Genomic DNA, 23460 nt, shown 5'->3' on the forward strand with positions numbered 1-23460 from the left:
GCTCTTCATACTGATCACTTCGGGTTGTTTATTATTTACTTCCGCAAGGTGCACGTCCGGCCGATGAACTGTAAATATATTGCAATTTTTTTGAAATATGTAATTTATTTCTGAGCTATGACTGGGTCAAACGGTAACACGGACCCTGTTATCCTAGCCACTGCTGGATATGACCATACAATCAGGTTCTGGCAAGCTCACAGCGGGATATGTTACCGGACGGTACAACATCCAGACTCTGTATCCTTACCAAAATATGAAAATTGTTATGATGGTTTGATATACCGGTTTCACCGTTTTTATAGCGTTTGGTGTGCGCTTACATTTTAGACACCACATTGAATGAAGATATTACATTCTGCCTCGCTGAACCCCCTTATCAGCTTATAATTATTTCTTTCTGAAATATTGTAAACATAAATTGTACACACACTACTGTACATCAAGGATTTATAAATGAGAAGGATTCGTGTCTGTCACTTTACATTACTAAACACCAGCAAGAAATAAAATGTACCAATTTTATCAGCACAAATATGTAATATTTTGTCTTACTTTTACAACAAGTTGTCTATCAATTAGTGATTTATTTATTGTGATACGGAAGATTTCTACCCTTCGGTTGCTGGGTGATGGCCGAAACAAGATGGACCTATTTTCCAAATAAATGTTGAGCAGCAGGCGCTTGTGAGATCGTGTTTAAGCTGAAATGTTCTCGTTGTTTCTTCAATATTAAGTCTGTAAACCTATTGGTCATTGAAAGTGGCGAACACCTCTGTTTACATAGAATTACGTTATGTTTTCAACCGTACCGCACCAAATATTTTGGGTAATTTGAATCGCCAAAATAATTTGTAAAAACCCTAAATCAGGTCTATGAATCACATGATCAGACAAGTGACTCCGGATACTTTGTTGACATAGTGTGATCAGTGCACATTGAAAGTCAAATGCTGATGGCAGGGTTTTAAAGTTTCATTTAAAATGGACTTAAGAAAATACCTACATTTTGGGATTTAATGCTATTTTTTTTTTTTATAAACCGCTTGGCTATAGCACACACTCCCTTTTAAGCAAAACGAGTATTCCTTGATCAAATCTGCTTTGGCAGACGACACTCTTTATGAAATCAAGCAATAGTTCATGAGACTTAAGCAAAATTGTAAACATGAGGAAAACAGGTCCTTGACAAATTTAGGGCACTTGACTATATACGCTGTAGTAGTGATACGGTTGCCTTCTAGCTTTGCGCTAAGGTGAATTTCCCATTCAGTAGAGCAGCAGACCAGTAAGACCGGAGTCACAGGTTCGAGTCTGGCTGGTCATGCAGCTGGTGGCACACTTCTCTCTCTCTGTTACAACAAATTTTATCAGACATGAGTAGTGCATTGTGGATACTCCAGGGGCTACTATCACTGACATTATATCCATCTGTAAAGTATTGAGGATGGACATGATGATAAAAATTATCTAAAGTCTGCCAGCACATGAGAAAATGAAGTTTTTTGTCAAAAAGAATGGGTCAATGTACAAATGTATAGTCTCTTTTGCACAATCTATTGGACAATTAGAAATTAAGCTGATAGAGCAAACCCACCTTTTTAGCATATAACATAGTAACATGACTGGATTAAAATACACATTTCTGTTTAGTGCCCCAACCAAGAATTGAACCTGAATTTCAAGTGTGATAAACCAAAGTCTGACGCCTAAACTGAAACATGCTCCATCCTCACTCCTCAGCTGTGTGATATAGAGACCACTGTGTATTTGTGTATATACAAGTCACACCAATCTGCTCTTTTTACACACCTGGTTTGATTTCCATCTAGACTCTCAAACCACATTCTGTAAATTATTTAGTTAGTCACCAATCAATGAAGAAGAGAAAATATGCCCATTCCTGTTCAGTACACCCACCAGGTCGAGGAATAGAACCAAGGTTTCTGGTGGGATAAATCAATGGCCCTTCCGACTTCAGAGTCAAACAGCTGAGTGATAGAGACCGTATTTAACTTGAGCGTAAGCCACACCGATCCACTCCTTTTACAAAATTAATATAATAAAGAAATAAAAACCCATGTGGGACTACAATCTAAATCTTGTTGGTCAGTATGATTTAAATTACATCCATGTTAAATCCATTTTCTGTCACGTAGCTATAGGTCAGACAGCATATGTTTCATAAAAAGATCAATAACTTCTTTTTTATGAGAATGAGAAAAGTTTTCTTTTGATATTATAATCTTTAACAGTTTACAGCAAGTCAATGCATTGGAAATCACACCAGACAAACAGCTGATAGCAGCAGCAGGTATATGTTTACATTTTAATACTTGTGTGACATTATATTTAGTGAGTGATACAAAATCTATTAAAATGCAATATTGTAAGAAATTGCTGAAATGGCACTTTAAGCTTTTAAATGCCCAAAAGGATGTCTGAAGGATACTTTAATAACATCATCCTATGACAGTCACTGTAGACTATCATATATATTATTTATTTGCAACATATTGAAAAATTAGCTAGGGTTGGTAACAAAATATGTAAAGGGTTAGTCAGGATATTGGAGACTAAAACTTATAACTTGTTGTTTGCAGGATATCAGCATATTCGTATGTATGATCTAAACTCCAACAATCCCAATCCTGTTATCAACTATGAAGGCATCTCCAAAAACATTACCGGTGTTGGATTTCAGGAAGAAGGCAAATGGATGTACACTGGGGGAGAAGATAACAATGTGCGCATCTGGGATCTCAGGTAATTACTGATATCAAGATAGATGAAACTTGTATGATTCTTTTAAATTAGTTTACGAATATGACAACCTAATAAAATGACTGTGACTGCAGTGCCCTGCTTCTACCTCTGACATACAGATTATCAATCTTATAATAAACTCAGTTGGTTCAAGTTTTCTAATTTCTGTTATCAAATTTAAGCACATTTTTATTTTAGCAGGAACGTAAAATTTGTAGGAGATGAACATATTATGGTATTGTGCGATACTTCCGATCTCAAATAAAAGAAAAACACCTCAACCTAAATCTATTATAATTTTTTTTCAGATCAAGAAATCAACAGTGTCAGAGGCTGTTCCAAGTGAATGCCCCAATCAATTGTGTCTGTCTGCATCCTAATCAGGTAAAAATAAAATTAAAGTATGAATATAGTTATTGATTACAAGAGGGAAGTAATTAACAAGGGGAGGCAATTACATAATACAGACAAGATTTAAAAATTTGAGTTACTTATAACAGTGGATGGTATGGTTATTGTTTACACGGGGAGGTATTATGTAGTTGATAAAATGTAGGAAAATACAAAGGATTGGTATATAACTTTTATTTATTACAAGGGGAGGTAATTATGTAGTTCATAAAATATAGGAAAACAGAGCCTCTGAGATGTTTGGTATAGTTGTTGATTACAAGGGGAGGTATTTGTGTAGTTTGTTTGTTTGTTTGATTATTTTAACGTCCTATTAACAGCCAGGGTCATGTAAGGACGGCCTCCCATGTATGCGGTGTGTTGCATGTATGTTTTGCCAGGTGTGTGTTTTGGGAGACTGCAGTATATTCATGTTGTGTCTTCTTGTATAGTGGAACTGTTGCCCTTTCTATAGTGCTTTATCACTGAAAAATGCCACCGAAGACACCAATCATTTATGTACTTTATAAAGAGTAAGAACATACATAGTATTGGTATATACAAGTAGTATAGACATTATGGAAAGTTACAACAGATGGTTAGAGTTGATTGTAAGAAGGGGTGGGAATGTAATGTCATCTGAAAGAATATCCAGTAGAGCACATCAAAATTTTACACTTCTGTGGTTTTTAAATACCTGTTTAATTACAGTATCCAATACCAATAGCTATAAAACACATATAAAACTCTCTACCATTCCTTGTTGTCAGATCCCTGGTGACTTTGATGAAGGGACATACATGTACATCTATTCATTTTTCATTTCCATAAAATTTTGCTGTTGTCAAATATAAAGTAACTTAAAAACATTTTGACAGGGAGAACTATTTATTGGTGACCAGAGTGGAGCCATACATATCTGGGATTTGAAGACAAATAACAATGAACAGATTGTAAGTATCATCCTAGCTTTGTAGTTTCAGACTATTGTGAACAACTTATAGGACACAAAGTAATTAGGATACTAAGACTATCCAACATCCATGATGTACACAGCCCTTGAAGCTGTTCTTTAGTCCGCACTAGTTGTACTGACGCTATTTCTCTAAACGTAATTAATGTGGTTTTAAGCATTGTACTGTAAACCACCAAATTCTCACACATAATCAGGAAGCAAATTCTTACATTTAACTATAATTGTTCTACATTCCATTTGAAAAATAAAGCAAACAACATTGGCAATATCTGCATTATTGTTAACAATTTTGAGTTGATACTATTGAAATTTCTAATTGTATAATATAATATATAGCTACCTATACAATTAAGCTAACCTGGTTTGTTTGCTATATACCGTGTACATACCATAACCAAGCTGGACTCCCTGTAATGTTTGCAATCATTGCAACAAATATCTACCGTTGAGATGCTACTGGGCATACTTGCCTCTTTTATAAGGAAAAATACTTTTGATAAATGACCATGCATCTAAAAAGTAAAACACACTACTGTAAGAGTGATTGGAGTAGACAAAAGTTACTTTACTCCACTTGCGCAGGTTTGGTTAGGCCTACAAACGTTGCGCCACTAATGTGTAATGGTGAAGAGCAAGATATTTTATGTATCACACACACGGACAACATAGTGAACACTTACTGCCAGGTCACAGTAATATCAAAATTCCAGCATACTCTTTGACTAAATGGTCCCTTATATGTTTTATTGTCCCTTGTTGTTACAGATCCCAGAACCAGACGCCTCAATCCACTCCATCAGCATAGATCCCATGGGAACAATGATGGCCGCGGTAAATAACAAGGTAAGTAAGAGGAGGGAGAAGAAGATAACCCTTTTCATGGACTTTGTTGATAACCTGTTAGACACATGAAACAAGTAATGTTATTATGAATACTGTAAACCAACTTAATTTTCGCTGTGACTTATATTCCAGGTTTCATGCCTAATAAACTTTCCATGGTAATCTCGTTTTGCGATCTATACTTTACCTGCATTTGAAACATTTTCTCCGAGATATATAAGTTGGTTCACCATAATTAGTTCCTATCCAAGGGAGGCAGATATTTTATGTTACTTGTCTTGTTCTGTGCTTCCATATTGTTGAGGGCTGTCTCCTAAATTGTTTTGTTGTTAACCAATTTTCTATTTGAATGAGTAGCTCATCTTGGTTTGAGTATAACTTTATTTGTATTGACTCTTAGCTTGTAAATAATTGAATTTGCTAAAAGTGTACATTGAACAGATTTTATCCTCTGTCAGTAACTGCAGTTCACCAAAATGTCTTGCTGGTCTGAAAATTATGCATATTTCTCAATAATCTAAGGCACTTAGATTTCAAAACATCTCAGGTTAATTTAAGTGGGATTAATTAAGAGAAACATTCACATCCATTGTCTAGTCATTCAAAGTTTTATTAATTTTACAGTGTAGTTGTTACATATGGACTCTGACTGGAGGCCGCGGTACAGATCCAACTCAACTACACCTCAAAACCAAGTTTGAGGCACACAGTCGCTATGCTCTGAAATGTTTATTCAGTCCAGATTCTACGTAAGTAGGTTTGTCATAAAAATTGCAGTTATAGAAAAATGATTGTATTCAATTCCTGATGGCAGCTTATTCAGTCTTTGCATATCATAGAGTTACCTCCCTTCTTTGGTAGGTATCCATTGTAACTCACATTGTTTTCTCTGAAAAATATGATGTTACCCTTGAAAACACATGACGTCAGAATCCATACCTATCCGCAAAGGCAGATAGTTTATAATATGCAAATATGGAATTATATGAAGATTGAAAAAAATCTTAGCTTATAAATCAAGATTTATATGCTAAAGGTTTTAAGTCACCTTGGACAAAGTATCAGTTGACCTGTTGCAATTGTCTTACATTTTAAACATTGTTTTAGTAATTACAATGCCTCTAGTTCTGATATTGAAGCATGCTTGGATAAAGGATTACCAGGTTTATAATCAAAGTTACAGAGATTAAATAGGCTAAACAACTTAAAATTAAGAGGCCATTAGACCTTGTTTATGCCCTGAGGCATATTAAATACTTAAAAGTTTTAAAACAATGACCATAACTTTCATTTCTTTTTGTAAAAAGGGGCAAGGGGCGGGGCCCAATAGGGGTAATAAAGGTAAACTTTAAATCGATTCTCGTTAGAGCTTGAATGGATTAATCAAATTTGGCCACAAACATCCTTTGGGGAAGGGGAACATAAGTTTGTATAAATTTTGGCTTGACCCCCCGGGGGCATGAGGGGCGGGGCCCAATAGGGTAATAAAGGTAAATCCTTTAAATCGCTTCTTGTGTCAAGATATTCTGAATGGAATGTTACCAAATTTGGCCACAAACGTGACTTTGGGGAAGGGGAACAGAACTTGTATAAATTTTGGCTCTGGTCCCCGGGGGCAGGAGGGGCGGGGCCCAATAGGGGTAATAGAGGTAAATCCTTTAAATCGCTCTAGTCATAGATCTACATGCATGATTGTAACCAAATTTGGCCACAAACATCCTTGGGGGAAGGGAACAGAACTTGTATAAATTTTGGCTCTGGTCCCCCGGGGCTAGGAGGGGTGGGGCCCAGATAGGGGAAATAGAGGTAAATCCTTTAAATCGCTACTAGTCATAGAGTTTAACATGAATGTAACCAAATTGGGCCACAAACATCCTTGGGGGAAGGGGAACAGAACTTGTATAAATTTTGTGACTCTGATCCCCATAGGGGCAGGAGGGGCGGGGCCCAAACATAGAATACAGGGAAATAGAGGTAAATCCTTTAAATCGCTACAGTCTAGAGTTCTGACATGGAATGTAACCAAATTTGGCCACAAACATCCTTGGGGGAAGGTAAAACAGAACTTGTATAAATTTTGACTCTGTATATCATTACAGGAGGGGCGGGGCCCAATAGGGGAAATAGAGGTAAATCCTTTAAATCGCTACAGGTATAGAGTTCTGAATGGAATGTAATAAATTTGGCCACAAACATCCCAGTAAGGGGAACAGAACTTGTAAAATTTTGGCATACCCCCCGGGGGCAGTGGTGGCTCCCAATATAATTAAAGGTAAATCCTTTAAATCGTTACTCCAGTATATCATACAAACATCTGAATGGAATTGTCCCAAATTTGGCCACAAACAGGGAAAACAAACTTGTATACATTTTGGCTCTGACCCCCCAGTATATCAATAGGGGTAAAACAAACAGGTAAATACAGTTTAAACTCCCAGTATATCTTACAGGACATGGATAATGTACCAAATTTGGCCACAAACATACTTTGGGGAAGGGGAACATCACTTGTAAAACAAACATTTTGGCTCAGTCCCCCGGGGGTGACTCCCAATAGTAATAGAGGTAAATCCTTTAAACAGGTAAGTCAAAGTTCATATGGAATAACAAATTTGGCCACAAATATCATTACAGGGAAAACAAACTTGTAAAACAGTGGTGGACCCCCCAGTATATCGGGGCCCAATAAAACAAACATAGAATACAGGTAAATCCAGTTTAAATCGCTACTAGTATAGAACAATGGATATGTAATACAAATTTGGCCCAAACATCCTTACAGGTAAGGGGAACAGAACTTGTATAAATTTTGGTGACTCCCCCGGGGGCATAGGGGCGGGGCCCAATATACAGGTAAAACAAAGGTAAATCCAGTAAAATCGACTCTAGTCATAGAGTTCTACATGGAATTGTAACCAAATTTGGCCACAAACATCTTGGGGGAAGGGGAACAGAACTTGTATACATTTTGGTGACCCCCAGGGGGCATTAGGGGCGGGGCCCAATAGGGGAATACAGTGGTACTCCCTTTATATCGCTACAGGTCATAAAACAAACATGGAATGTACCAATGGTGACTCACAAACATCCTTTACAGGGAAAACAAACTTGAATAAATTTTGGCTCTGATCCCCCCGGGGGCAGGAGGGGCGGGGCCCAATACAGGGGTGAATAGAGGTAAATCCTTTAAATCGCTACTAGTCATACAGTGGTGAATGGAATGTCCCAAATTTCATATACAGGTAAAACAAACATACAGTGGGGAAGGGGAAAAGAACTTGTATAAATTTTACTCTGGTCCCCCGGGGGCAGGAGGGGCAGGGCCCAATAGGGAAAATAGAGGTAAATCCCAGGCTACTTGTCATAGAACAAACATGGATTGTAACCAAATTTGGCCACAAACAGTGGTGACTCCCTTGGGGGAAGGGGAACAGAACTTGTATAAATTTGACTCTGACCCCCCGTAGGGCAGGACAGGGGGGGCCCAATAGGGGAATAGAGGTAAATCCTTTAAATCGCTACAGTCATAGAGTTCAAACATGAATGTAACCAAATGACTCCCACAAACATCCTTGGGGGAAGGGGAAAAACTTGTATAAATTTTGAATCCCTTGGGGGTGACTCCCAATAGGGGAAATAGAGGTAAAACTTTAAACATACTAGTACATAGAGTTCTCCCATGGAATGTAACAAAGGTAAAACAAATGGGGTAAGGGGAACAGAATACAATTTTGACTCTGGTCCCCCCAGTAGGGGCGGGGCCCAATAGGGGTAATAAAGGTAAACATAAATACAGTCATAGAGCTCTGAATGGAATGTAATCAAATTTGGCCACAAACATCCTTGGGGGAAAAACAGAACTTGTATAAATTTTGGCTCTGACCCCCCGGGGGGCAGGAGGGGCGGGGCCCAATAGGGGAATAAAGGTAAATCCAGTAAATCGCTTTATCATAGAGCTCTGAATGGAATGTAACCAAATTTGGCCACAAACATACTTTGGGGAAAACAGAACTTGTTTAAATTTTGGCTCTGGTCCCAGGGGGCAGGAGGGGCGGGGCCCAATAGGGGTAACAGAGGTAAATCCTTTAATCGCTACTTGTAATAGAGTTCTGGTGACTCCCAGTATATCTTTGGGGAAGGTAAAACAAACTTGTATAAATTTTGGCTCTGGTCCCCCGGGGGCAGGAGGGGCGGGGCCCAATAGGGAAATAGAGGTAAATCCTTTAAATTGCTACTTGTCATAGAGTTCTGCATACATTGTAACCAAATTTGGCCACAAACATCCTTGGGGGAAGGGGAACAGAACTTGTATAAATTTTGACTCTGGACCCCCCGTAAAACAAACATAGAATACAGGGGGCAGGACAGGGTGGGGCCCAATAGAAAATAGAGGTAAATCCTTTAAATCGCTACTAGTCATAGAGTTCTAATGAATTGTAACCAAATTTGGCCACAAACATCCTTGGTGAACTCCCAGAACTTGTATAAATTTAAACTCTGGTCCCCATGGGGGCAGGAGGGGCGGGGGCCCAGTATAGGGGAAATAGAGGTAAATCCTTTAAATCGCTATAGTCATAGAGTTCTGAATGGAATGTAACCAAATTTGGCCAAAACAACAATGGGGTAAGGGGAACAGAACTTGAATAAATTTTGGCTCAGTCCCCCGGGGGCAGGAAAACGGGGCCCAATAGGGGGTAATAAAGGTAAATCCTTTAAATCGCTTCAGGTCATAGAGTTCTGAATGGAATGTAATCAAATTTGGCCACAAACATCCTTGGGGGAAGGGGAACAGAACTTGTATAAATTTTGGCTCTGACCCCCCGGGGGCAGGAGGGGGGGCCCAATAGGGTAATAAAGGTAAATCCTTTAAATCGCTTCAGTCATAGATCTGAATGAAACATGTAACCAAATTTGGCCACAAACATACTTTGGGGGAAGGGGAACAGAACTTGTTTAAATTTTGGCTCAGTATATCCCCGGGGGGGGCAGGAGGGGCGGGGCCCAATAGGGGTAATAGAGGTAAATCCTTTATCATCGCTACAGTCATAGAGTACTGAATGGATTGTAACCAAATTTGGCCACAAACATCCTTGGGGGAAGGAAAAACAAACTTGTATAAAATTTGACTCTGACCCCCGGGGGGCAGGAGGGGTAAAACCCATAGGGAAAATAGTGGTGAATCCAGTATATCGCTACTAGTCATAGAGTTCTACAAACATGTAACCAAATTTGGCCACAAACATCCTTGGGGGGAAGGGGAACAGAACTTGTATAAATTTTGACTCTGGTCCCCCTGGGGGCAGGAGGGGCGGGGCCCAATAGGGGAAATAGATAAATCCTTTAAATCGCTACTAGTCATAGAGTTCTGAATGGTAAAACCAAATTTGGCACAAACAACAATGGGGTAAGTGGGAACAGAACCCATAAATTTTGGCTCTGGTACAGTAAAACAGGAACAATAGTAATAGAGGTAAATCCAGTTTATCAATCGGTAAAACAAACATAGAGTTCTACATGAATTGACTGGCCACAAACATCCTTGGGGTAAAACAAACATTGAAATTTTGGCTCTGGTCCCAGGGGGGCAGGACGGGGCCCAATACAATAGATAAATCCTTTAAATCGCTACTAGTCATAGAGTTCATTGAATGGAATGTAACCAAATTTGGCCACAAACATCCTTTGGGGAAGGGGAACAGAACTTGTATAAATTTTGACTCTGACCAGTATATCAGGACGGGGTAAATAGAGGTAAATCCTTTAAATCGGTACTAGTCATAGTAACTTCTGAATGGAATGTAACCAAATTTGGCCACAAAGTATATCCTTTGGGGGTAGGGAACAGAACTTGTATAAAGCTACTGGTCCCCCGGGGGTGAGGGGTGGGGCCCATATAAATACAGGTAAATCCTTTAAACATAGTCATAGAGTTCTACATGGAATTGTAACCAAATTTGGCCACAAACATCCTTGGGGGAAAAACAGAAAACATAAATTTTGACTCAGTGGTGAGGGGCGGGGGGCCCAATAGGGGAAATAGAGGTAAATCAAAAATATCGCTGACTCCCAGTAGGTAGAGTTCTGAATGGAATATAACCAACAGTTTGTGACTCCCAAAACAAAATGGGGGTAAGGGGAACAGAACATATAAATTTATGGCAGTGGTGACCCCCGGGGGCAGGATCCCAATAGGGGTAATAAAGGTAAATCCTTTAAATCGCACTCGTCATAGAGTTCTGAATGGAATGTAACCAAATTTGGCCAAAACAACATGGGGAAGGGGAACAGAACAGTATTTAAATTTTGGTGACCCCCAGGAGGGGCGGGGTATATCATACAGGTAAAACTTTATATCGCTACTTGTAATAGAGTTCTACATGAATTGTAACCAGTATTTGGCCACAAACATCCTTTGGGGAAGGGTGAACAGAACTTGTATACATTTTGACTCAGTGGTGACTCCCAGTATATCAGGAGGGGCGGGCCCAATAAAAAATAGAGGTAAATCCTTTAAATCGGTAAAACAAACATAGAATCATAGAGTTCTGCATGGATTGTAACAAATTTGGCCACAAATATCATTAAGGGAACAAACAAACATTTTGGAATACAGTGGTGACGGGGCCCAGTATAAATAGAGGTAAAAATCCTTTAAATCGCTATAGTCATAGAGTCTCTACATGGATTGTAAAAAATTTGGACACAAACATACTTGGGGGAAGGGTGACTCCCTTGTATAAACATTACAGGTAAAACAAACAGGGCAGAATACAGTGGGACTCCCAGTATAATTACAGGTAAAACTTTAACATAGCTACAGTGGTCACTCCCAGTATATCATTACAGGGTAAAACAAACATAGAATACAGTGGTGACTCCCAGTATAAATCATTACTGGTAAAACAAACATGGGGAATACAGTGGTGACTCCCAGTAGGGGAAATACAGGTAAAAACAAACATAAATACAGTGGTGACTCCTGTATATGGTAAAACAAACAGGTATACAGTGGTGACTCCCAAATTTGGTAAAACAAAATGGGGTAAGTGGGACTCCTTGTATAAATTTTACTCTGGCCCCCCGGGGGCAGGAGGGGGGGGGGGCCCAATAGGGTGGTGACTCCCAGTATATCATTACAATAAAACAAACATAGAATACATGGTGGCCCTGAATGGATATCATGTAAAAACCAAATTTGGGTAAAACAAACATCCTTTGGAAAGGGGAACAAACTTGTATAAAGTGGTGACCCCCAGTATATCATTACAGGTAAAAAGGTAAATCCTTTAAACATAGAGCATTACATGGAAAACAAAATAGAATACAGTGGTGAACAGAACCCAGTCCCCCGGGGGCAGGAGGGGGGGGCCCAAACAGGGTAATACAGTGGTAAATCCCTTTATATCGCTACAGGTAAAATACAGTGGTGACTCCCATGATATTGTCAAATTTGGCCACAAACAGGTAAAAACAAACATAAATACAGTGGTGACCCCAGTATATCATTACAGGCCAAAAGGGGAAATAGAATAAATCCTTTAAACCAGTACTAGTCATAGAGTAAATGGAAAACATAAATTTGGTGACACAAACATCCTTTGGGGAAGGGGAACATTACTTGTATAAAACAAACATAGAACCCCCCAGTGGGGACTCCCAGTATATCAGGGGCGGGTAAAACAAAAGGGGAAATAGAGTGGTGAAATCCAGTAATATCATTACAGGTAGAAACAAAATGGAAATACAGTGGTGACTCCCAGTAATATATCATTACAGGTAAAACAAACATTGAATACATTTTGGCTCTGACTCCCAGTATATCACATTACAGGTTAAAACAAACATAGAATACAGTGGTGACTCCCAGTATATCATTACAGTCATAGAGTTCAAACATGGAATACAAATTGGGATTCCCAGAAACATCCTTACAGGTAAAACAAAACTTGTATAGCAGATTTTGACAGTGTTGACTCCCAGTTTATCACTACAGGTAAAACAAACATAGATACAGATGTTGAACTCGCAGGTATATCATGAAGGTAAAACAAAACATAGAATAACAGTGGTGACTCCCAGTGTTATCAATTTCAGCGTAAATACAAACATAGGAATCACAGTGGTGACTCCAGTACTATCATACAGGTAAAACAAACATAGGGCTACAGTGGGTGACTCCCAGTAGGGGATCACTACAGGTAACAACAAAAACATAGAATACAGTGGTGACTCCCAGTATATCATTACAGGTTAAACATACATAGAATACAGTGGTGACTCCCAGTATATCATTACAGGTCAAAAACAATACCATAGAATACAGTGTGTGACTCCCAGTATAATCATTATTAAAAACAAACATACAGGTGATGCAAATCATTACAAATATAGAATACAGTGTTGACTCCCAGTATATCATTACAGGTAAAACAAACATAGAATACAGTGGTGACTCCCAGTATATCATGTTACAGGTAAAACAAACATAGAATACAGTCGGTGACATCCCAGTATATCATTACAGGGTTAAAACAAACATAGTGAATACAGTGGTGACACATCCCAGTATATCATTACAGTAAAGTTGTGAAAAACGAAGAATACATCAGTATGTACTCCCAGTATATTCATGTAAGCATGTAAAACAAACATAGAATACAGTGGTGACTCCCAGTATATCATTACAGGTAAAACAAACATAAAGAATACAGTGTGACTCCCAGTATATCTTGTACAGGTATTAAACAAACATAGAATAAGTAGGTATCCCGTATATCATACAGGTATAAAACAAACATAGAATACTTGTGGTGACTTCCCAGTATAACATTTCACGGGTGAATACAGTGTGGACTATATCATTACAGGTAAAACAAACATAGAATACAGTGGTGACTCCCAGTATATCATTACAGTGACTTCCCATTAAAACAAACATGAATACAGTTGGTGACTCCCAGTATATCATTACAGGTAAAACAAATCATAGTGGTTGACTCCCAGGAATACACAGTGGTGACTCCCAGTATATCATTACAGGTAAAACAAACATAGAATACAGTGTTGACTCCCAGTATTATCATAACTACAGGTAAAACAAACATAGAATACAGTGGTGACTCCCAGTATATCATTACAGGTAAAACAAACATAGAATACAGTGTGACTCCCAGTATATCATTACAGGTAAAACAAACATAGATACAGTGGTGACTCCCAGTATATCATTACAGGTAAAACAAACATAGAATACAGTGGTGACTCCCAGTATATATCATTACAGGTAAAACAAACATAGAATACAGTGGTGACTCCCAGTATATCATTACAGGTAAAACAAACATAGAATACAGTGGTGACTCCCAGTATATCATTACAGGTAAAACAAACATAGAAATACAGTGGTGACTCCCAGTATATCATTACAGGTAAAACAAACATAGAATACAGTGTGACTCCCAGTATATCATTACAGGTAAAACAAACATAGAATACAGTGGTGACTCCCAGTATATCATTACAGGTAAAACAAACATAGAATACAGTGGTGACTCCCAGTATATCATTACAGGTAAAACAAACATAGAATACAGTGGTGACTCCCAGTATTATCATGTACCAGGTAAAACAAACATAGAATACAGTGGTGACTCCCAGTATATCATTACAGGTAAAACAAACATAGAATACAGTGGTGACTCCCAGTATATCATTACAGGTAAAACAAACATAGAATACAGTGGTAGTGGTGACTCCCAGTATATCATTACAGGTAAAACAAACATAGAATACAGTGGTGACTCCCAGTATATCATTACAGGTCCCAAACAGGTAAAAACATAGAATACAGTGGTGACTCCCAGTATATCATTACAGGAATACAGTGGTGACTCCCAGTATATCATTACAGGTAAAACACATAGAATACAGTGGTACTCCCAGTATATCATTACAGGTAAAACAAACATAGAATACAGTGGTGACTCCCAGTATATCATTACAGGTAAAACAAACATAGAATACAGTGGTGACTCCCAGTATATCATTACAGGTAAAACAAACATAGAATACAGTGGTGACTCCCAGTATATCATTACAGGTAAAACAAACATAGAATACAGTGGTGACTCCCAGTATATCATTACAGGTAAAAAACAAACATAGAATACAGTGGTGACTCCCAGTATATCATTACAGGTAAAACAAACATAGAATACAGTGGTGACTCCCAGTATATCATTACAGGTAAAACAAACATAGAATACAGTGGTGACTCCCAGTATATCATTACAGGTAAAACAAACATAGAATACAGTGGTGACTCCCAGTATATCATTACAGGTAAAACAAACATAGAATACAGTGGTGACTCCCAGTATATCATTACAGGTAAAACAAACATAGAATACAGTGGTGACTCCCAGTATATCATTACAGGTAAAACAAACATAGAATACAGTGGTGACTCCCAGTATATCATTACAGGTAAAACAAACATAGAATACAGTGGTGACTCCCAGTATATCACTACAGGTAAAACAAACATGGAATACAGTGGTGACTCCCAGTATATCATTACATGTATAAACAAACATAGAATACAGTGGTGACTCCCAGTATATCATTACAGGTAAAACAAACATAGAATACAGTGGTGACTCCCAGTATATCATTACAGGTAAAACAAACATAGAATACAGTGGTGACTCCCAGTATATCATTACAGGTAAAACAAACATAGAATACAGTGGTGACTCCCAGTATATCATTACAGGTAAAACAAACATAGAATACAGTGGTGACTCCCAGTATATCATTACAGGTAAAACAAACATAGAATACAGTGGTGACTCCCAGTATATCATTACAGGTATAAACAAACATAGGATACAGTGGTGACTCCCAGTATATCATTACAGGTAAAACAAACATAGAATACAGTGGTGACTCCCAGTATATCATTACAGGTAAAACAAACATAGAATACAGTGGTGACTCCCAGTATATCATTACAGGTAAAACAAACATAGAATACAGTGGTGACTCCCAGTATATCATTACAGGTAAAACAAACATACAATACAGTGGTGACTCCCAGTATATCATTACAGGTAAAACAAACATAGAATACAGTGGTGACTCCCAGTATATCATTACAGGTAAAACAAACATAGAATACAGTGGTGACTCCCAGTATATCATTACAGGTAAAACAAACATAGAATACAGTGGTGACTCCCAGTATATCATTACAGGTAAAACAAACATAGAATACAGTGGTGACTCCCAGTATATCATTACAGGTAAAACAAACATAGAATACAGTGGTGACTCCCAGTATATCATTACAGGTAAAACAAACATAGAATACAGTGGTGACTCCCAGTATATCATTACAGGTAAAACAAACATAGAATACAGTGGTGACTCCCAGTATATCATTACAGGTAAAACAAACATAGAATACAGTGGTGACTCCCAGTATATCATTACAGGTAAAACAAACATAGAATACAGTGGTGACTCCCAGTATATCATTACAGGTAAAACAAACATAGAATACAGTGGTGACTCCCAGTATATCATTACAGGTAAAACAAACATAGAATACAGTGGTGACTCCCAGTATATCATTACAGGTAAAACAAACATAGAATACAGTGGTGACTCCCAGTATATCATTACAGGTAAAACAAACATAGAATACAGTGGTGACTCCCAGTATATCATTACAGGTAAAACAAACATAGAATACAGTGGTGACTCCCAGTATATCATTACAGGTAAAACAAACATAGAATACAGTGGTGACTCCCAGTATATCATTACAGGTAAAACAAACATAGAATACAGTGGTGACTCCCAGTATATCATTACAGGTAAAACAAACATAGAATACAGTGGTGACTCCCAGTATATCATTACAGGTAAAACAAACATGGAATACAGTGGTGACTCCCAGTATATCATTACATGTATAAACAAACATAGAATACAGTGGTGACTCCCAGTATATCATTACAGGTAAAACAAACATAGAATACAGTGGTGACTCCCAGTATATCATTACAGGTAAAACAAACATAGAATACAGTGGTGACTCCCAGTATATCATTACAGGTAAAACAAACATAGAATACAGTGGTGACTCCCAGTATATCATTACAGGTAAAACAAACATAGAATACAGTGGTGACTCCCAGTATATCATTACAGGTAAAACAAACATAGAATACAGTGGTGACTCCCAGTATATCATTACAGGTAAAACAAACATAGAATACAGTGGTGACTCCCAGTATATCATTACAGGTAAAACAAACATAGAATACAGTGGTGACTCCCAGTATATCATTACAGGTAAAACAAACATAGAATACAGTGGTGACTCCTAGTATATCACTACAGGTAAAACAAACATAGAATACAGTGGTGACTCCCAGTATATCATTACAGGTAAAACAAACATAGAATACAGTGGTGACTCCCAGTATATCACTACAGGTAAAACAAACATAGAATACAGTGGTGACTCCCAGTATATCATTACAGGTAAAACAAACATATAATACAGTGGTGACTCCCAGTATATCACTACAGGTAAAACAAACATAGAATACAGTGGTGACTCCCAGTATATCACTACAGGTAAAACAAACATATAATACAGTGGTGACTCCCAGTATATCACTACAGGTAAAACAAACATATAATACAGTGGTGACTCCCAGTATATCACTACAGGTAAAACAAACATAGAATACAGTGGTGACTCCCAGTATATCACTACAGGTAAAACAAACATAGAATACAGTGGTGACTCCCAGTATATCATTACAGGTAAAACAAACATAGAATACAGTGGTGACTCCCAGTATATCATTACAGGTAAAACAAACATAGAATACAGTGGTGACTCCCAGTATATCATTACAGGTAAAACAAACATAGAATACAGTGGTGACTCCCAGTATATCAGTACAGGTAAAACAAACATAGAATACAGTGGTGACTCCCAGTATATCATTACAGGTAAAACAAACATAGAATACAGTGGTGACTCCCAGTATATCATTACATGTATAAACAAACATAGAATACAGTGGTGACTCCCAGTATATCATTACAGGTAAAACAAACATAGAATACAGTGGTGACTCCCAGTATATCATTACAGGTAAAACAAACATAGAATACAGTGGTGACTCCCAGTATATCATTACAGGTAAAACAAACATAGAATACAGTGGTGACTCCCAGTATATCACTACAGGTAAAACAAACATATAATACAGTGGTGACTCCCAGTATATCACTACAGGTAAAACAAACATAGAATACAGTGGTGACTCCCAGTATATCATTACAGGTAAAACAAACATAGAATACAGTGGTGACTCCCAGTATATCACTACAGGTAAAACAAACATAGAATACAGTGGTGACTCCCAGTATATCATTACAGGTAAAACAAACATAGAATACAGTGGTGACTCCCAGTATATCATTACAGGTAAAACAAACATAGAATACAGTGGTGACTCCCAGTATATATACTACAGGTAAAACAAACATATAATACAGTGGTGACTCCCAGTATATCATTACAGGTAAAACAAACATAAATACAGTGGTGACTCCCAGTATATCATTACAGGTAAAACAAACATAGAATACAGTGGTGACTCCCAGTATATCATTACAGGTAAAACAAACATAGAATACAGTGGTGACTCCCAGTATATCATTACAGGTAAAACAAACATAAATACAGTGGTGACTCCCAGTATATCATTACAGGTAAAACAAAAAACAAACATATACAGTGGTGACTCCCAGTATATCATTACAGGTAAAACAAACATAGAATACAGTGGTGACTCCCAGTATATCATTACAGGTAAAACAAACATAGAATACAGTGGTGACTCCCAGTATATCATTACAGGTAAAACAAACATAGAATACAGTGGTGACTCCCAGTATATCATTACAGGTAAAACAAACATAGAATACAGTGGTGACTCCCAGTATATCATTACAGGTAAAACAAACATAGAATACAGTGGTGACTCCCAGTATATCATTACAGGTAAAACAAACATAGAATACAGTGGTGACTCCCAGTATATCATTACAGGTAAAACAAACATAGAATACAGTGGTGACTCCCAGTATATCATTTCAGGTAAAACAAACATAGAATACAGTGGTGACTCCCAGTATATCATTTCAGGTAAAACAAACATAGAATACAGTGGTGACTCCCAGTATATCATTACAGGTAAAACAAACATAGAATACAGTGGTGACTCCCAGTATATCATTACAGGTAAAACAAACATAGAATACAGTGGTGACTCCCAGTATATCATTACATGTATAAACAAACATAGAATACAGTGGTGACTCCCAGTATATCATTACAGGTAAAACAAACATAGAATACAGTGGTGACTCCCAGTATATCATTACAGGTAAAACAAACATAGAATACAGTGGTGACTCCCAGTATATCATTACAGGTAAAACAAACATAGAATACAGTGGTGACTCCCAGTATATCATTACAGGTAAAACAAACATAGAATACAGTGGTGACTCCCAGTATATCATTACAGGTAAAACAAACATAGAATACAGTGGTGACTCCCAGTATATCATTACAGGTAAAACAAACATAGAATACAGTGGTGACTCCCAGTATATCATTACAGGTAAAACAAACATAGAATACAGTGGTGACTCCCAGTATATCATTTCAGGTAAAACAAACATAGAATACAGTGGTGACTCCCTAGTATATCATTTCAGGTAAAACAAACATAGAATACAGTGGTGACTCCCAGTATATCATTACAGGTAAAACAAACATAGAATACAGTGGTGACTCCCAGTATATCATTACAGGTAAAACAAACATAGAATACAGTGGTGATTCCCAGTATATCACTACAGGTAAAACAAACATAGAATACAGTGGTGACTCCCAGTATATCATTACAGGTAAAACAAACATAGAATACAGTGGTGACTCCCAGTATATCACTACAGGTAAAACAAACATAGAATACAGTGGTGACTCCCAGTATATTGTTACAGGTAAAACAAACATAGAATACAGTGGTGACTCCCAGTATATCACTACAGGTAAAACAAACATAGAATACAGTGGTGACTCCCAGTATATCATTACAGGTAAAACAAACATAGAATACAGTGGTGACTCCCAGTATATCATTTCAGGTAAAACAAACATAGAATACAGTGGTGACTCCTAGTATATCATTTCAGGTAAAACAAACATAGAATACAGTGGTGACTCCCAGTATATCATTACAGGTAAAACAAACATAGAATACAGTGGTGACTCCCAGTATATCATTACAGGTAAAACGAACATAGGATGCAGTGGTGATCCCAGTATATCACTACAGGTAAAACAAACATAGAATACAGTGGTGACTCCCAGTATATCACTACAGGTAAAACAAACATAGAATACAGTGGTGACTCCCAGTATATCATTACATGTATAAACAAACATAGAATACAGTGGTGACTCCCAGTATATCATTACATGTATAAACAAACATAGAATACAGTGGTGACTCCCAGTATATCATTACAGGTAAAACAAACATAGAATACAGTGGTGACTCCCAGTATATCATTACAGGTAAAACAAACATAGAATACAGTGGTGACTCCCAGTATATCATTACAGGTAAAACAAACATAGAATACAGTGGTGACTCCCAGTATATCATTACAGGTAAAACAAACATAGAATACAGTGGTGACTCCCAGTATATCACTACAGGTAAAACAAACATAGAATACAGTGGTAACTCCCAGTATATCATTACAGGTAAAACAAACATAGAATACAGTGGTGACTCCTAGTATATCATTTCAGGTAAAACAAACATGGAATACTTGTAGTCAGAACTGAATTATTTCTTGACATACAATTTAAGTACAGCATTTTTGATATTATCAAAAACAGGACGAAACATAGGGGGTCTAACTCAATTTGTATAATAACTGTATAAATGTTGGTTGTGTAGTATTGCTCATTACTTTTCGTGGTTGCTGATGAAACACACGCCTAAAATTGCAAAAAAATCATACATTTAATATTGAAAGCACAGTGCCATCAGCTAACATAAATGTCAAAATAAAGTAATTTGAAAGTTTCACAACATTTCATGCAGTAGATAACTGGGTAGATATCCTTATTTCAATACCAACACCTTCAGGCATTAATGTTCTTTGGATTATGTATGGTAATTTTAGGTCTTTATTCTCGACTTTGTTTCAGCCTCATCAGACAACACTGCTCGTCTATGGAGTGTGGACACAGGGGAAGTGAAGAAGGAATACAGTGGTCATCAGAAGGCTGTGGTTGCCATGGCGTTCAGGGATGAAATCGTTGTTCATTGATCGGAAATTTAAACAAGTGTATTATGCCTGTCTGAACTTGATAGTGCAAGATGGTGAAAATTTTGATAATGCAAGAAAAAGCCAATAATGGAACCCTCTATTGCATAGATTAAAACATTGGGTTGTGAAGGGTCGTCTTGATGAAATGTTGAGTGTTATTGTGTGAACTATTATAGGAGGACTGATGGACAAGGTGTTGAAATATATTCTGAAGGAAGTGACAGAAATACTACATGCAAATGTTAGCCTTTTTAATGTCAAAAATATGACATGAAAGTGATTTAATTCATTAAGATGTGATAACTTTTATACACCTCCTGGTGCCTCCCAAGAGAGAGACTGGCTAGAATGAAGTAAGGAATAATTAATATACAGTTTGATGATAAATAACTGTTGTAAAAAGTATAATGGAAGTTCTGTTTTCTATCTGGTTTAGGAAGGAGTAAGTATTCAGTGAAAGATAAACTTGTATTTAGTATAACAAGTAACTGATAGAGGTCAACATTTTCATTTTGAACCTGAAAAACACCTTAAATGATTCTATAAACATTGCAGCTAGTTTTCATGTCCCTTGTGTCCAGCCTTACTATAAACATTGTAGCTAGTTTTGAGGTCCCTAATGTGTCCAGCCTTACTATAAACATTGTAGCTAGTTTTCATGTCCCTTGTGTCCAGCCTTACTATAAACATTGTAGCTAGTTTTTATGTCCCTTGTGTCCAGCCTTACTATAAACATTGTAGCTAGTTTTTATGTCCCTTGTGTCCAGCCTTACTATAAACATTGTAGCTAGTTTTCATGTCCCTTGTGTCCAGCCTTACTATAAACATTGTAGCTAGTTTTTATGTCCCTTGTGTCCAGCCTTACTATAAACATTGTAGCTAGTTTTTATGTCCCTTGTGTCCAGCCTTACTATAAACATTGTAGCTAGTTTTCATGTCCCTTGTGTTTAGCCTTACTATAAACATTGTAGCTAGTTTTTATGTCCCTTGTGTCCAGCCTTACTATAAACATTGTAGCTAGTTTTTATGTCCCTTGTGTTTAACCTTACTATAAACATTGTAGCTAGTTTTTATGTCCCTTGTGTTTAGCCTTACTATAAACATTGTAGCTAGTTTTTATGTCCCTAGTGTCCAGCCTTACTATAAACATCGTAGCTAGTTTTTATGTCCCTTGTGTTTAACCTTACTATAAACATTTATCATTGTTTAATGTCCCTTGTGTCCAGCCTTACTATAAACATTGTAGCTAGTTTTTATGTCCCTTGTGTCCAGCCTTACTATAAACATTGTAGCTAGTTTTTATGTCCCTTGTGTCCAGCCTTACTATAAACATTGTAGCTAGTTTTTATGTCCCTTGTGTCCAGCCTTACTATAAACATTGTAGCTAGTTTTCATGTCCCTTGTGTCCAGCCTTACTATAAACATTGTAGCTAGTTTTCATGTCCCTTGTGTCCAGCCTTACTATAAACATTGTAGCTAGTTTTTATGTCCCTTGTGTCCAGCCTTACTATAAACATTGTAGCTAGTTTTCATGTCCCTTGTGTCCAGCCTTACTATAAACATTGTAGCTAGTTTTCATGTCCCTTGTGTCCAGCCTTACTATAAACATTGTAGCTAGTTTTCATGTCCCTTGTGTCCAGCCTTACTATAAACATTGTAGCTAGTTTTTATGTCCCTTGTGTCCAGCCTTACTATAAACATTGTAGCTAGTTTTTCATGTCCCTTGTGTCCAGCCTTACTATAAACATTGTAGCTAGTTTTCATGTCCCTTGTGTCCAGCCTTACTATAAACATTGTAGCTAGTTTTTATGTCCCTTGTGTCCAGCCTTACTATAAACATTGTAGCTAGTTTTCATGTCCCTTGTGTCCAGCCTTACTATAAACATTGTAGTTAGTTTTCATGTCCCTTGTGTCCAGCCTTACTATAAACATTGTAGCTAGTTTTTATGTCCCTTGTGTCCAGCCTTACTATAAACATTGTAGCTAGTTTTCATGTCCCTTGTGTCCAGCCTTACTATAAACATTGTAGCTAGTTTTCA

General features: G+C 37.4%; 1 protein-coding gene across 1 annotated transcript; it reads left to right on the forward strand.

Annotated features, from left to right (window-relative positions):
• Positions 1–25: 25 nt before the first annotated feature.
• LOC138324318 (target of rapamycin complex subunit lst8-like) lies at positions 26–21829 on the forward strand. The gene is made up of 9 exons (XM_069269395.1): positions 26–240; positions 2263–2314; positions 2604–2766; positions 3075–3150; positions 4035–4109; positions 4898–4975; positions 5600–5725; positions 17695–17959; positions 21300–21829. Exons 1-9 carry the CDS (start codon positions 118–120, stop codon positions 21419–21421), a joined length of 1080 nt encoding a protein of 359 aa, XP_069125496.1. The 5' UTR covers positions 26–117; the 3' UTR covers positions 21422–21829.
• Positions 21830–23460: the final 1631 nt, after the last annotated feature.

The sequence above is a fragment of the Argopecten irradians genome, chromosome 5 (assembly GCF_041381155.1).
Source record: "Argopecten irradians isolate NY chromosome 5, Ai_NY, whole genome shotgun sequence".
Classification (NCBI taxonomy): domain Eukaryota; kingdom Metazoa; phylum Mollusca; class Bivalvia; order Pectinida; family Pectinidae; genus Argopecten; species Argopecten irradians.